This window comes from Phoca vitulina, unplaced genomic scaffold (assembly GCF_004348235.1).
Source record: "Phoca vitulina isolate PV1807 unplaced genomic scaffold, GSC_HSeal_1.0 scaffold8, whole genome shotgun sequence".
Taxonomy (NCBI): domain Eukaryota; kingdom Metazoa; phylum Chordata; class Mammalia; order Carnivora; family Phocidae; genus Phoca; species Phoca vitulina.
Genome location: NW_022589711.1, coordinates 42,398,115 through 42,412,201, shown reverse-complemented (window position 1 = coordinate 42,412,201; position 14,087 = coordinate 42,398,115). Strand labels below are relative to the sequence as shown.

General features: G+C 37.8%; 1 protein-coding gene across 1 annotated transcript in view; it reads left to right on the top strand.

Moving 5' to 3' along the window:
- Positions 1-14,087, top strand: part of GPR156 (G protein-coupled receptor 156) — an 84,303-nt gene that overhangs the window by 18,952 nt on the left and 51,264 nt on the right. The window contains exons 2-4 of the mRNA XM_032406635.1: positions 8,166-8,247; positions 9,179-9,649; positions 9,926-10,062. Coding sequence (XP_032262526.1) covers positions 9,557-9,649; positions 9,926-10,062 — 230 coding nt within the window. The 5' untranslated portion in view covers positions 8,166-8,247; positions 9,179-9,556. The remainder of the gene's footprint in view (positions 1-8,165; positions 8,248-9,178; positions 9,650-9,925; positions 10,063-14,087) is intronic.

Genomic DNA, 14,087 nt, shown 5'->3' with positions numbered 1-14,087 from the left:
TACAAATGACCCTTCTGTATCATGGAAATGAAATAAACCACTATTTATTGATGATCTAGTATGTATCAGTTATATTTGCATACATCCTATACATCATATGATTTAATCATCAGCAAAACCTATGAGGTGTAGATAGTATCTTCATTTCATTGAGGAGGCAGCTAAGAATTGGAGAAGTGACTAACCTAAGGCACCACAGTTAGAAAGTGATGTAGTTGAGACTTAAATTCAGCCTCAGCTTTGTTCATTTCAGTGCCACTTATTACTGCCAATGGTCCTAGGATATGTGAAGTGAAACCAAACTCCCAAGTACTGGGATGGAGGGTTGAATTGGCCTGAGGGCTCTGGGATGTGCCCAGTATTCAGTTGACCTATGTTTATAGTAAACTTACTACTTACAACACTGTTTCCTGTATCCTGTGGGGGACCCAATCCAGTAGCCAGTCTGATTCAGTATAATTCTATCAAGTAGCCAGTTAAGTTTAAACACTATATAGTAAAGGGAGAAATCAGATTTGGAAGAAAAATTATAAGTAGTGTGAAACTAAAGGTTCAGTATTATCTTCTATAATGTTGAGCAAAAATGTTCTCCAGATTTTGGAAAGATTACTAAGTGTGGGCTGAGAAGCACAGGAGGAGAGAGGCTCTGGGACACAGGAATTAGGAAAGAATGGTGGTATAGTTCAAGAATGTATACAAATCCCAACGATTCCAAAGCTCTGCTTTCTCTGAGATCCACACCAGACTAAGGGAGTGAATCAAGTCCACTCCCCTTCCTCACTCCCTGACCACCTCCCACCCTTGCCAAGGGACACCCTGTGATTCCATTCTGCTTTTAAAATCGCCTAAGAGAGATGTGTTTGTAGCAGCCATCTCTCCCTGACCTTTCCTCCAGTGAATCAGGATTTCCTATACAAGCCCTGCCCCAGGGTCCTTTTGGAATGATCACTCAGAAACCATGTGGAAAACTTAATTGGAGGAACTTCAGAAGCTTCAAAAAGAAACTTATCATCTCTCCCCCTTCTACAAGGCAAATCTGAGGTTCTGAGAAGCAGATTAATTCAATCTTCTTTACATTGTTGGGGAGAAAACATACAAGTTCTTCCAAAATTTATATTCTTCCAAGAGAATATTCTTTCTCTTTCCACTGTGTTCCTTTTCTCTCTTGGACCTCCTCCACATCCTTCTAACAATAGCCCTAGAGTTCTTACCCCTGTGACCCTGCCTGCTTCCTCAAATCCATGCCTCGCCCAGCTGTCCCAAATGTGTGACAGGTCAACCCCAACTTCCTTTAAAGGTCTTTAAAGTAGTATAGGAAGAGTACTGAACTTGAGAGACCTAGATTGTCTTCCTACCACTAGGTGATCCTGAGCCTCTCAACCTTTGAGGGCTATTTCCTCACCCATAAAATGAAGAGATTGGACTTTATATCTGCGGTTGCTTCTTGCTCCACCATTCTGTGACTTAACCCTGACCAAACATCTGTTCCTATATATGCAATACTTTCCCACCCTAATCTCATACTCATGCTCTCTTAGAAAGTATTTACAACTGTGAGCCATCTCCTATATGAGGATCTATGTGGCAGGTGCTCCTTGGGGGAGGTTGAATACCCTCTGCCCTGCCTGCTGCCCTTTTGAAGAGTAGTGCATGTTCAGGAATAGAAGTGAGTTTTACTCTTAGTGTTAAGTGACCCATATTCAGGATGTTTATAAATCTGCTACCAGAACATAACACAATGCATTCAAAGGCAATTAAAAATGCATTTTATATTCCCTGCTGTTTATAATTATCTGTGTATCTGCTGCCTGTATTAACATAGTTAATGGAGCGCTAATACCTCAGACGATTTTGGGACCAGAAGGAATCTTAGTGAACATCTAGTACAATGCTGTTGGTGGTGGTGGTTTGATTAATACATTTTTTTATGCATTTGTATGTGGTTCTGTTTTATCTCTTTTAGTGGTTAACCTGAGGCTGAGGTACTTTGAATAATATATCTATTTGCTCACATTGGGTAGAAACATCCCTATTACTCCAACTGTCTCTTTCCCTTCTTTTAATATAAAACATGTAGTGGGATGAAAAATAAGAGGTAAGGAAATCAGGACAAAGGGAAAATAGAGGGTAATAAAATAAGCCAGAGATACCTAACATTGCACAGTTGCTGTAAGTGAGCTACACATTCGGTTCCGCGCTTCACAGAGGCCAAGAGAGAGGGGAACATACTATGCATGACATAAAAATGTTCCAGAAAAAAGTTAACTTTTCCTAGTATTCAAGATGAGGAGAAATTTATACCATGTGTCCTTATGGAGGAGCCACTAAGTCAATGTTGTAAATTACACCATCAACAATATCTTATTAATACTTACAATGCTAAATTAATTTATTCATTAAATAAGCATTTGTTGAGTGCCTACTGTGAGTGCCGTATGTTTCAGTGCATTACAGCTGCAATTCTTTTTGGTGCTCAAATTATCCTGTCATTGGCCAGGGGGAGCCAGTTGACTCCTGTGTCCTTTCAACATGATTCTGTTATCTCTGATACTTTTTTATTTTCTAGTATGACAGGATATCCCAGATTGATCTTGTATATTTCCATCTCCATAACTTAAATTGGCTATTTCACTAAAGAAACCCGATTCCTTTTAGTGAGTGGTTTTAGAGACCACAATCTGGGCACTCAGAGTGTTTATTGTTATTGGGTTGTAATTACTCCCAAGCCTCAGTGAACAGACTAGAAAATATGACTGTTTTAAAAAGAGGAAAATAAATTCTAAGATCATACTGGTAGTTCTAATTTATTTTTTTAGCTTTTTAACAGTACTTAATCTTTTTTAAACTATTTTTAGATTTAGTTAACATACAGTGTATTATTAGTTTCGGGAGTAGAATTTAGTGATTCATCAGTTTTATATAACACCCAGTACTCATTAAATTCAGTGCCCTCCTTAATCATCACCCAATTAATTACCCCACCCCCCCACCCACCTCCTCTCCAGCAACCCTCAGTTTGCTCCCTATTGTTAAGAACCTCTTATGGTTTGCCTCCCTCTCTGTTTTTATCTTATTTTATTTTTTCCTTCCCTTCCCCTATGTTCATCAGTTTTGTTTCTTAAATTCCACAAATGATTGAAATCATATGATAGTTGTCTTTCTCTGACTGAGATCTCACTTAGCATAATACACTCTAGTTCCATCCACGTCATTGCTTGGTATTTCTAATTTAAATTAAAGATAGAAAGATATTTACTTATTTTTATATGTGAATCTCTTTTCTCTCACTTTGAAAATCTTAGTTCCTAATAACATAACCATAATTACTTATTTGCTTTACCTAATAGATACTTATATGTTGGTATATGTATATATGTGTGTGTAACCATATATATAAAATAAGAATATTACCCATTTAATGCAGTTTAAGATTTCTTTGTGGGTATTTTTTGTCCTTTGGAAGTATAATCAAATTACAGTTACTTAAATCCTTTATGTAGTTATACCATCAACTTGATATAGTTAGATTAAGTTATACCATCAACAGTTAGATTAATTTATTTCAATTTGTTTTTAATTTTTAGAGATTGATTTTCTTCTTTCTGATTTAATTTTGCATTTAAATTAAGTGAAATATTTACATAGTTGTAGAGTCAAAACTATAAACATTGAGAGGTCTATTTTACCTCCCTGTCCCCTCCCCCTTGTTCTTTTCCTCCTCTTATAGGTAATACTTTTATTCTCTCATTGTTTCTTTTTGAAAATAATCCAATGACCTATGTGGCTTTCATGTCTTTTATTACACAAAAGGCAGAACCCTATATATGTTGTGTTGCATCTTGCTTTTTTTAAAAACAATCCGTCCTGGAAATAATAGCAGTATATAGATAATTTCTCATTCTTTTCTAAAAACTGAGATAGTCTTTATTTTTAAAAACTAATTATTATACAAAAGCAAGAGATTAATGTAGAGAGCTCTTGTAATTTTCACTATGGAATTAACCTTTGACATTTTTCTTTATATGGCCAAACCTGGCAACCTCATTTAAGATTGCTTCATTCCACCTGTGACAATTCCAAATGCTCTTGCCCTGATCTACCTTTCACTCCATTGTCTTTAACACCTTCAAAATATTGTTTAATTTGTTTAGCTATCATGCACACTGGTTATTGTTTGATATCTCCCCTGTTGTAATATGAATTCTATAAAGATAGGGATCTTTCTTTTGTTCACCAGTGTATTCCAGATGCCTAGAACAGTGTCTGTGACATTGTTAGTGTTCAAACAAAATTAAGTGAATGAATATTAGCAAAAGAATTGGGGGGAAAAGGCATGTGTAACCATGGAGTTCTGCATAAATGTATATGCAACCTTCCCTTTCACATTCCTCTCACAGCTTCATGGCCCTAGAAGCCTTTTATGATTCAGCTTTATTGTTGGTAATGCAGGCACCAACTCAACTAGCTATGCGAATATGAACTAAGGCAGTTGTGTTTGAAAAATGATAGGGTATAGAGGATACGGGTGTAAAGGAGAATTCAGTATATGTGTATTTTTGCAGTAGGTACATGCTTATAGACATTGCTTTAAAAAATAACAAAACACTTTTTTTACATTTACCAACACATTTACCATTTCCAGCACCCTTCATTCCTTTATATAGACCCAGATTTGCATCTGATATCATTTTTCTTCTGCCTGAAGAATGTACTCTAACATTTCTTAAAGTGCATGTCTCTCAGATTTTCTTTATCTCAAAATGTCTTTTTTTTTTTTTTTTTTTTTACCTTTTCACTGAAACACATTTTCACTGGGTATTATATTCCGGGTTGACTTTATTTTTCTTTCATTACTTTAAGATGTCTTTCAGTTCTCTTACAGCTTACATAATTTCCAAATGAGAAATCTATTGTGAGTCTTACTGTTATTCTTTACATAATCTACCTGCATCTAAGATTTTATCTTTATTGCAAGTTTTCAGTAATTTCCTTATAATGTGCATTACTGTATGTATGTGTGTTTTAACATTTATTCTGCTTGGGTTTGGTTGAGCTTGGATCTGTAGGTATATACTTTTTATCAAATGTGAAAAATTTTTGGTGATTTCTTTCAAATTTTTTTTTCTGTTTCCTCCCTTCCCCACCTTTATCCCCTGGGATCCAATTACATGTATATTAGAGCACTTGTTATTGTTCCGTAAGTCACTGAGGCTGTGTCCATTTTATCAATTGTTTTTCTCTCTGTGCTTCATTTTGGATAATTTCTAATGCTTTGTAACCATTATTTTATCTTTGTGGTGTCTAATCTATTGTATTTTTAATTTCAGGATTATATTTTTATCTCTAGAATTCTATTTGGGTCTTTTTTATATTGTTCACTTTGCTCCTCATTTTATAGGTCATATTTTTTGCTTCTTTGCATGCCTGATAATTTTTTATTGGCTGATGGACATTTTGAATTTTATGTTTTTGAGTGCTACATCTTGTATTCCTTTAAAGGGCATTGGGTTGTGTTCTGGAAAGCAGTTCAGTTTTTTGTGGATGAATTTGATCCTTTTGAGGCTTTCCTTTAAGTATTATTAGGACAGGTCTTCCCAAAAGACTAGACTAGAGTCCAGTAGTACCTAGACTAGAGTAGCTTCTAGGGTTTAGTTCCACTACTAAGATATGACCTTTCTGAGGATTCCATCCAATGTCATATATAATATGAGGCTTCTGTCCAATGTCATATATAATATGAGGCTTCTCCATTATGTGTGAGCTCCAGGAATTGTTCAGCTACTGCCTACCAGTGGTTGTCTTCCGTTTCAAGTAGTTTCTTCTCATTCATGTCTAGTTCAGTACTCAGAAAAAGACTGAGGAGCTACCCTGCAGATTTCTAAAGCCCTCTCTCTCTTTTTATCTCCCTCTTCTTCATTCCTGTGCCTCACAAATCCTCTGCTTTGACCTCCCCAAACTCCAATCTATTCTCCTTACCTCAGCAAGACTTAGGCTATGTTTGGGTTTCCTTCCTGGGATGTGGCCTGGAAACTGCCTCCAGGCAGTAACTTTGGGTCAATTATAATCATTGAAAGAATATTTTTTATATTTCATTTTATATATGTCAGTAACTTGTAGGGTTCACCTCACTTGTTTTCCACAGTTCTATATCTGCTATCCAGTGTCTGAAAAGAGCTGTTTCATGTATTGTGTCTAGTTTTCAAATAGCTTACAGTAGGAAGGCAATTCCTATAGCAGTTAATTCTTCATGAAGCAGAAGTCCTACCAACTGTACAACAACTTTTTAAAAGACAGTAGTTGTAGGACTAGTTTTTCAATAGCCAGAAATAATGTATAGAAGAATAAGGAGGGATTTTATGGAAAGACATGGGGCCATTCAAAGTTGTGAACCTATAATAGACTATCTTACACTTGGCAACAGTGTAGCTAATGCATCACCTATTTTCCTGATCCTAATCACTGGGCAGGACTCTGTCAAATAAATTATAAGCTCCGCCGTGTATAGTGTTGTGTCTCCTACTGTCTGTGGCCTAGACAGTTTACTTCTAGAGATTTAGAGGCCAGGCAAGGGTTGCTCTTGGAGGATCCCAGCAGATCTTTCTCTTTGTGCCTTAGATTCTGTATCTATCTTGTTGTCAAATCCCTCACTATTACCCTATCTGACACACTACTCCCCACTCAATTTCCCAGTCTCTCAACACTTTTTGAAATCGTTCAACTCTCCTCTCAGTGACTAAGTCATGCACTGTTTCACCAGCTCCTCATGTGTGAATCTCTGAATGTGTGCTAACGTTGGAGTTGAATGCCTGCTCCATGGCAGAACCCAGTATCATGGTATGTAAGTTCCTACACTAGATATCCATGGACCGAATGGGGGCTTAACATTCAAAGGTCCATGCCAATGATTTCAATCTGTCCAAGGGAACCATTGGAATTTATCTCCCAGGAAATTTATGTTCATATGGACTACCCCATCATGTTCACAGAATCTCCCTAAGATAATGTAAGCTTAAGATTGTTAGTACTTCTAGGATCCACAGTGTTGACCAAGGATTCTCAACTTTAGCATTATTCACATTTGTAGCTGGATAATTCTTTGTTGTTTGGACTATCCTATGAATTATGGGATGTTTAGCAGCATCCTTGGCCTCTACCTACTAGATGTCAGTAGCATCCTATCTCAGTTCTGACAACCATAATATCTCCAGATGTTGCCAAATATCCTCTGGAGGTACAAAATTGCTTCAGTTGAGATCTACTGGTATAGAGACCCTATTATGTGCCATACTCCAGGGAACTCCTAGAAGTTAAGCTCAGGGAACTGAAGAACCCCAGCAGGCCATTTGGTGTCTTCTTTGGAGAGGTCAGTTTAGAGAGTTTGCCCCATGTAGGGTGGACAGTGTGTGGATATTGACCTTGGAATGTAAACTCCTGTGTTCAAGTGCTGCCTCTGCAGATGTGGAATCAGGTTCTCTACTCTGCTCTTCAATTTCCTTATTTAAAAATGAGGAATGCTGTTGTTTACCTCACATGACATTGTTGTAGTAAAAATGAATGGGGTTTTATACACCAACACACACACACACACACACACACACACTGATGTGTACCTCTATATGATGCAAAGATAAACTAGCATGGACTTATTAATGGTTAAAATATAAGTATTTATTTGTCAGCATGATTAAAAGGGCAATATAGGAAAAATAAATCTTTCAGTCCATTATGTAGAATAGTTTCCTTGGGCTTACAATATTAGAAGACACAATAGGGGATGTCTAAGCTTAAAAAGAGGAAAAGAAAAAAAAATAGTCTTTGCAGCAATAAAATTTCAACCAAAGTAAGATGCAAATAGCCACATTTGTATATTTAGTTCTTAATTTTGCATTCAGTAATTGGACAGTCTGTACAAGAATTTAAATGTCTTGATGGGAGATCGTGGCTTTTAGTTCTCTTGGGATTTCATTGTAATGAACCTGGTAAATAATTCAGGAATATATGAGAGGCCAATGAATGGGCAACACCTGGTGCTATATTGTTCATGCCTAAGCATGCAGAATCCAAAGATGGCATTCTACACCTGTCACTATTGTTCTGGCTTAACCACAAGTTCTATGTTCAGTGGCTATTGAAATAATAATAATTGATATTTTTTCCTGTTCCAGTTCCCTCCACAATAAAGAAAACTGTGCTAAGCTGTTTCAGAAACACAAAACAGAAGTGGCACCCTCTTTCAAGTTCCCATTGGTAAAATTTCTAATCTGTTTTCTCTTTCAAGGGATAGATTGCTTTAAAGAATTAGAAACATGTCTACCTTTTCTGTTGAGGCTAATCTGAGCCTTTCTGCATTTCTACTTTTGTTCTGTAAATTGAGCTTCCTTTTAGATCTCAATATTCATATCGTAAGCATCTTCTAAGAGAAATAACACCGTCCTCTGGCCACTCATTCACACTGTGGGAATTCCTAGAGCTCCTCAGTTTCTCTCCCTATTACCTGAGTACACTATCCCACTTTTAGGAGTCTACAAGTTTGAAAATAAACAAAAACCTCTTTGCAAAGGGTTTCTGCATCATTCTGAGACCCCCGCTGCCTGGACATGGAATGTTCCTCCACTCACTGAGTGAACAAGAACTCCAATGACTGAAAGACATTTCACGCAGACAGCATGGGTCCCCCAAGGCCACTGCCACTCAGGATCAGACAGGGCTTAAGCCATGAGTTGCATGGAAAGATCTTGGAAGGACAGGGGAATTTCCCAGTAGGGAAAAAAGGGAGATGGGCCTCACATGTTTAAACTAAAGGTCTTATAGGATCTGGAAAGAGACTGTTGAACTTTATATCTATAAATTGTTAAATGAGCTTTGTCTTTGTTTTTAAAATGTTTTTATTATAGAGGCTTAAAATATATTTATTTAAATATATGTTAAGCCATTGTTATATGTAATAAAGTACATATATAAAATGAAAATATAACTATGTATAATTAAAATGTATAAAATAATATTCTTAAACCTCTATAATAAACCATTTATATATATGTTATATATTATATATTAAGGTAATATATATAATTTGTGTTATATATGTTTTTATATATGTAATGTGTGTGTGCATATATATGTGTATATATATATACACACACACACACACACACACACATAATTTATTTGTTCACAGGTTTAATTGCCTTCCTTTCCTTCTGGGCCTGTGTGAGAGTACTTGGAGCAGTGACTGCCATCTGGTGGCAAGCCAGAATCATCACTTTGTGTGATTCTAATGGTTACAAAGATGCCCACTCTTGACTCCCATGGTGTGCACTGCCAGGGCACAAGGAAAGCCTGGAGGGTGTCTGATGAAGGAGCCCAGTGAAATAACCCTTCACTTCCACCTGAACTAGTTGTTCATCCCAGATTCTGAGCCAAGAGCCAGCTCCAAAATGGTGCCTCTGAAGAAAAGATTTGAATTGTTCTTGTGTTTTGGTCTAAGATGTGCTGGTTAACGACCAGCAGGTAACCAAGACTGAATAAGCGCACACCGAAAGGGGCACGTGATGACATGGAGCCTGAAATAAACTGTTCCGAACTGTGTGACGGTATTCCTGGCCAGGAGCTGGATCGGAGTCCTCTTCATGATCTCTGCAGGACAATTGTGAGTGAATAGCCAGGGGGTGTCAGGGCTGCTCAGATATACATGTTGTTGTCATTGTCATTGTCGTTGTTGTTGTTAGTGGTGGTGGTGCAGTGGTAGTGGTGAGGAGGAGGACGAAAAAGAGGAAATGGGGGGAGGAAGAGGAGGAGGAGGAAGAGGAGGAGGAAATGTTCATGCTGGACACCTATTTCCTAGCTTTGGGGATGGTGGGGCAGTTCATGTTTGATCTATAAAAGAGCCTTCATTCCTAACAGCTTCTCTTTATTCTGTTCTCAGACCTCTTCCCACTACAGCGGTAAGACCGTTTCTTCATTATCTCCTGTCCTCTTGGGTGTTGTTTGGACCTTTCTCAGCTGTGGACTTCTTCTGATAGTCTTCTTTCTTGGCTTCACAATTCGCTGCAGGAATAACAGGTAAGTAGCCCCATACCTAGTTTCTCATCCCCTATAGCCTGAATCAGGAAACCCAGAGTGTAAGTATCATTTTGACATCATGAGCTGTTAGGTGGTATCAGTAAAACTTATCTCCTGCTGTGGCATTAAGCTATATGAGAAGTTCCCCTGAAATCATCCTGACCTTGCAGTACAGTTGCCTCTTGAGGAAAAACAGTCTAGCCCAGTATTGTGGTAACTACTACAAGGATATCCAAAGACGAGAATGAAGAGTCTCTCCTCATAAAGGAAAGGTATGATCCTTCTGACAAAATGAGGTATTTGGGGGTTTTTGTTTGTTTGTTTTTTTAAATTAGTTTTAAGGGTAGAAGTTAGTGATTCATCAGTTGCATATAACACCCAGTGCTCATCACAACAAGTGCCCTCCTTAATGCCCATCACCCAGTTACCCCACCACCCCACCTACCTCCCCTCCAGCAACCCGCAGTTTGTTTCCTAGAGTTAAGAGTCTCTTAGGGTTTGCCACCCCCTCTCTCTCTGTTTTCATCATAGAAAATGAGGTATTTGTATTAAAAACAGAGAGCATGTAGAGAAATATTCCAAAGCAACATTAGAGTCTATGGCCAATATAGTTTGGAATCAGCGTAGGTGGGCCAAGGTTTCTGAAAAAATAGTGGAGCCCTACTATTCTGTTGATCTGTTAGATAAGTTCTGGCTGGTTAGAAAGTCACTGGCTCAGGGCGCTTGGTGGCTCAGTCGGTTAAGTGTCTGTCTTTGGCTCAGGTCATGATCCCAGGGTCCTGGGATAGAGTCCCGCATCGGGCTCCCTGCTCAGCGGGGAGTCTGCCTCTCCCTCTCCATCTGCCTCTCCCCCAGCTCATGCTCTCTTGTGCATCCACTCTATCTCAAATAAATAAATAAAATCTTTAAAAAAAAAAGAAAGAAAGAAAGAAAGAAAGAAAGAAAGAAAGAAAGAAAGAAAGTCACTGGCTCATCAGAGTAAGTATCCATGACTTCCAGGGCTGGCAAAAGAAACTAAATGAAGACTTTTTTCTGAAGGGACTTGCAAAATTCTGCCTTCACTGCTATTGGATCCTTCCCTCAGGGCCCACCCCATCTCCCACACCAATACTCTTTACCATCATCCTGCCCCTACTGTCCCAGCCTGCCACCTGAGAAGCCCTGCTCCAGCTATCTCTCTGTGGCCACAGCTAAATTCTAGAAGGAGCCCACATCAGATTTCAACAACTGGTTCAGAGAGGTCAGACTTGTCCGGCCCCACTCCAACCTTATACTTTGTGGGGGTCACCTGTGCTCCATTCCCTGGGTTTGGCACTCAGATGAGGGTCAGTCAGTTGGATTTGTCTAGCAGGCATTTTGGGGCACAGTTGGCCATTGGAGGCATGGAGGACATGGAATTGTTAAAGAACAGTGACTTGAACGGCTGTGTCAACCTCGGCATGGCTGTGACGCAGAGCAGTCAAACCTTAGTGTACCTCTGATGCTGCCCCAGCCACTTTTCATTCTGTTCCTCAAATTCACTAAGCCTACTCCCATCTCAAGGCCTTTGACTTACTGTCCCCTTATGTTCCCACTGCCTGACAGTCTTCTCCAGATCTTCCCGTGACTGGTTCCTTCTCATCTTATAGGTCTTAGCTCAAATGTCACCTCTTCCCTGATCATTCTATCCAGAGTAGCCTGTCTACAGAATGGCCATCCAGTCCCAGTATCTCAATCCATATATTATCACCTGTTTTATTTTCTTCATAGCAATTATAACTCTCTGATATTACCATATTGATTGATTTGCCTGTTTATTGTCTGTATCCCCCATCAAAATGTACAGTCTGTGGACACAGGGACTTTGTCTATCATGCTCACCACTGTCTCCAGCATTTAGAACAGATTCTGGAACATAATAGGTTCTCAGTAAATATATTTTCAGTGACCCTGGGAAGAAAGATACTTATATCCCAATGGTAGCTGCTGCCAAGAAAATGGCTGGGGAAATAATGCATTTCAAAGTTAGAGAACTATGGAGTACAGTCTTCAGCTGCAACACATTTCTATAGTGCAAATTAATACCCAATTGGAAAATAAGAAAATAATATCATTGGTTCATATGTAATTTTCCCCCATCACATCAATGATTTAAAGATTTCAGAGGCAAGCCTTCCTACAGTTAAAGAAGGAAGCCTTAAGCTAAGAATACTGCACTACTGTGGAAGTGCAAGTAGTAGCTCGTTTAATGGCTTCAAAAACTGGTGTACTTCCTATGTTATGAAGCTATCTAGGAGTAGAAGGAGAACCAGAGAAGATATTTCTCAAGTGTTTAAAAACAATTGATTGTTGAAGAAAGCACAGACCCAGAGCAGATTTTTAATTTGGATGACAATGTTATCTATTGGAAGTGCATGCCCCAAGTACCTACATCTAGCAGATTTAAGGTTGCAAAAATCAACTGTGACCTGGGTACAAATGGTGGTAATTGACATTTGCTGAGTGCTAGTTTTTTAATTGGATAATCATTATTTTTATTGGTATTTTGGTTACAAACTTAAATATTTTTCAACTGTTATGGCCCCATACTATTTTCCCCATAACCCATTATTTTTATACACAATTTTGTAGGATGCAGGGTTTTTAAAGCATTTGCATATCCTGTTAAAATAGGCGCACTTGTAAACAGTGTTATAGTAGAAACACCTATATTTCTTTCATTCCATTAAAGATTTTGCTGCCTGTTTTGCTTGCAGTGGGAGCATGACTTGGCATAAAGAATAAAATAATAAGAGGCACTGTGAATAAAAACACATTTTGCCGTTAAGTAGCTTACAAGTTCAGACAAGGAAAGATAAGATAACCCAGTTTCAAAGTGCTTTCTTAAATAATAAAATTTGTTCAAAGGTGCAGCATCACAGATGCTTCATTTCATTTCAGTTCTTTGGTCTCTAAACTTGTAACTGTGTGTGTGTGTGTGTGTGTGTGTGTGTAGCACCAGAGGAAGAAAAATATTTTAATAAAATATAAATATTATAGTAATGTTCAAGTTCAGATGCAGATACTACATTTTTGATAAAATTTTAAAATGTAGTCTATAAGAGAAAATCAGTAAAGATAAAGAAGACTTGGACAGCACTATCAACCAACTTGACCTAATTGATGTTTATATAATCCTACACCCAACACCAGCAGAATACACATTCTCTTCAAATACACATGGAACATTTACCAAGATAGATCATATTCTGGGTCATAGAAAAAGTTTCATTAAATTTAAAAGGATTCGATTCATACAGGGTATGTTCCCTGACTACAATAGAATTAAATTAGAAATCCATAACAGAAAGAACTCTGGAAGATTTTGAAATATTTGGAAACTAAATAGAACACTTTAAAATAACTCATGGTCAAAGAAGAAATCAAAAGAGAAACTAGAAAGTATTTTCAACTGAATGAAAATGAAAATATAACATATCACAATTTATTAGATGCCATTAAAGCAGTACTTATGGGGAAATGATAACACTAAAATCCATATTAGAATAGGAGAAAGATCTACTTTATGAAACCAAAAAAAAGAGCAAATTGAGTCCCAAAATAAGCAGAAGAAAGGAAATAATAAAGATGAAATTGGAAATTGATGAAATAGAACAACAACAACAAAATCAGAAACAAACTGTGAAACCAAAGCTCTTTATTAAGATCAATAAAATTGACCAACCTCTACTTCAAATGATCGGGGGGGAGTAGAATATATAATGACCTGAATAAGGAAAGAGAGGTGACATCACCCAAGATTCTACAGATATTAGAAGGATAATAAGGTAATGTTAAGAACAACTGTAGCAGGCAGTCTCTAACATGTTCTGCATTAATTCCAACCTCCTGATAGTCACACTCTTGGGAAATCCCCTCTCCTTGAATATGGACTGGAATTACTGACATGCTTATTAATGTGATACCACTTTTAGGATAAGTTTACAAAAAGACTGTGGCTTCTTTCTTGGATCTCTCTCACTCTTTCACTTGGTCACTCTGAGGGA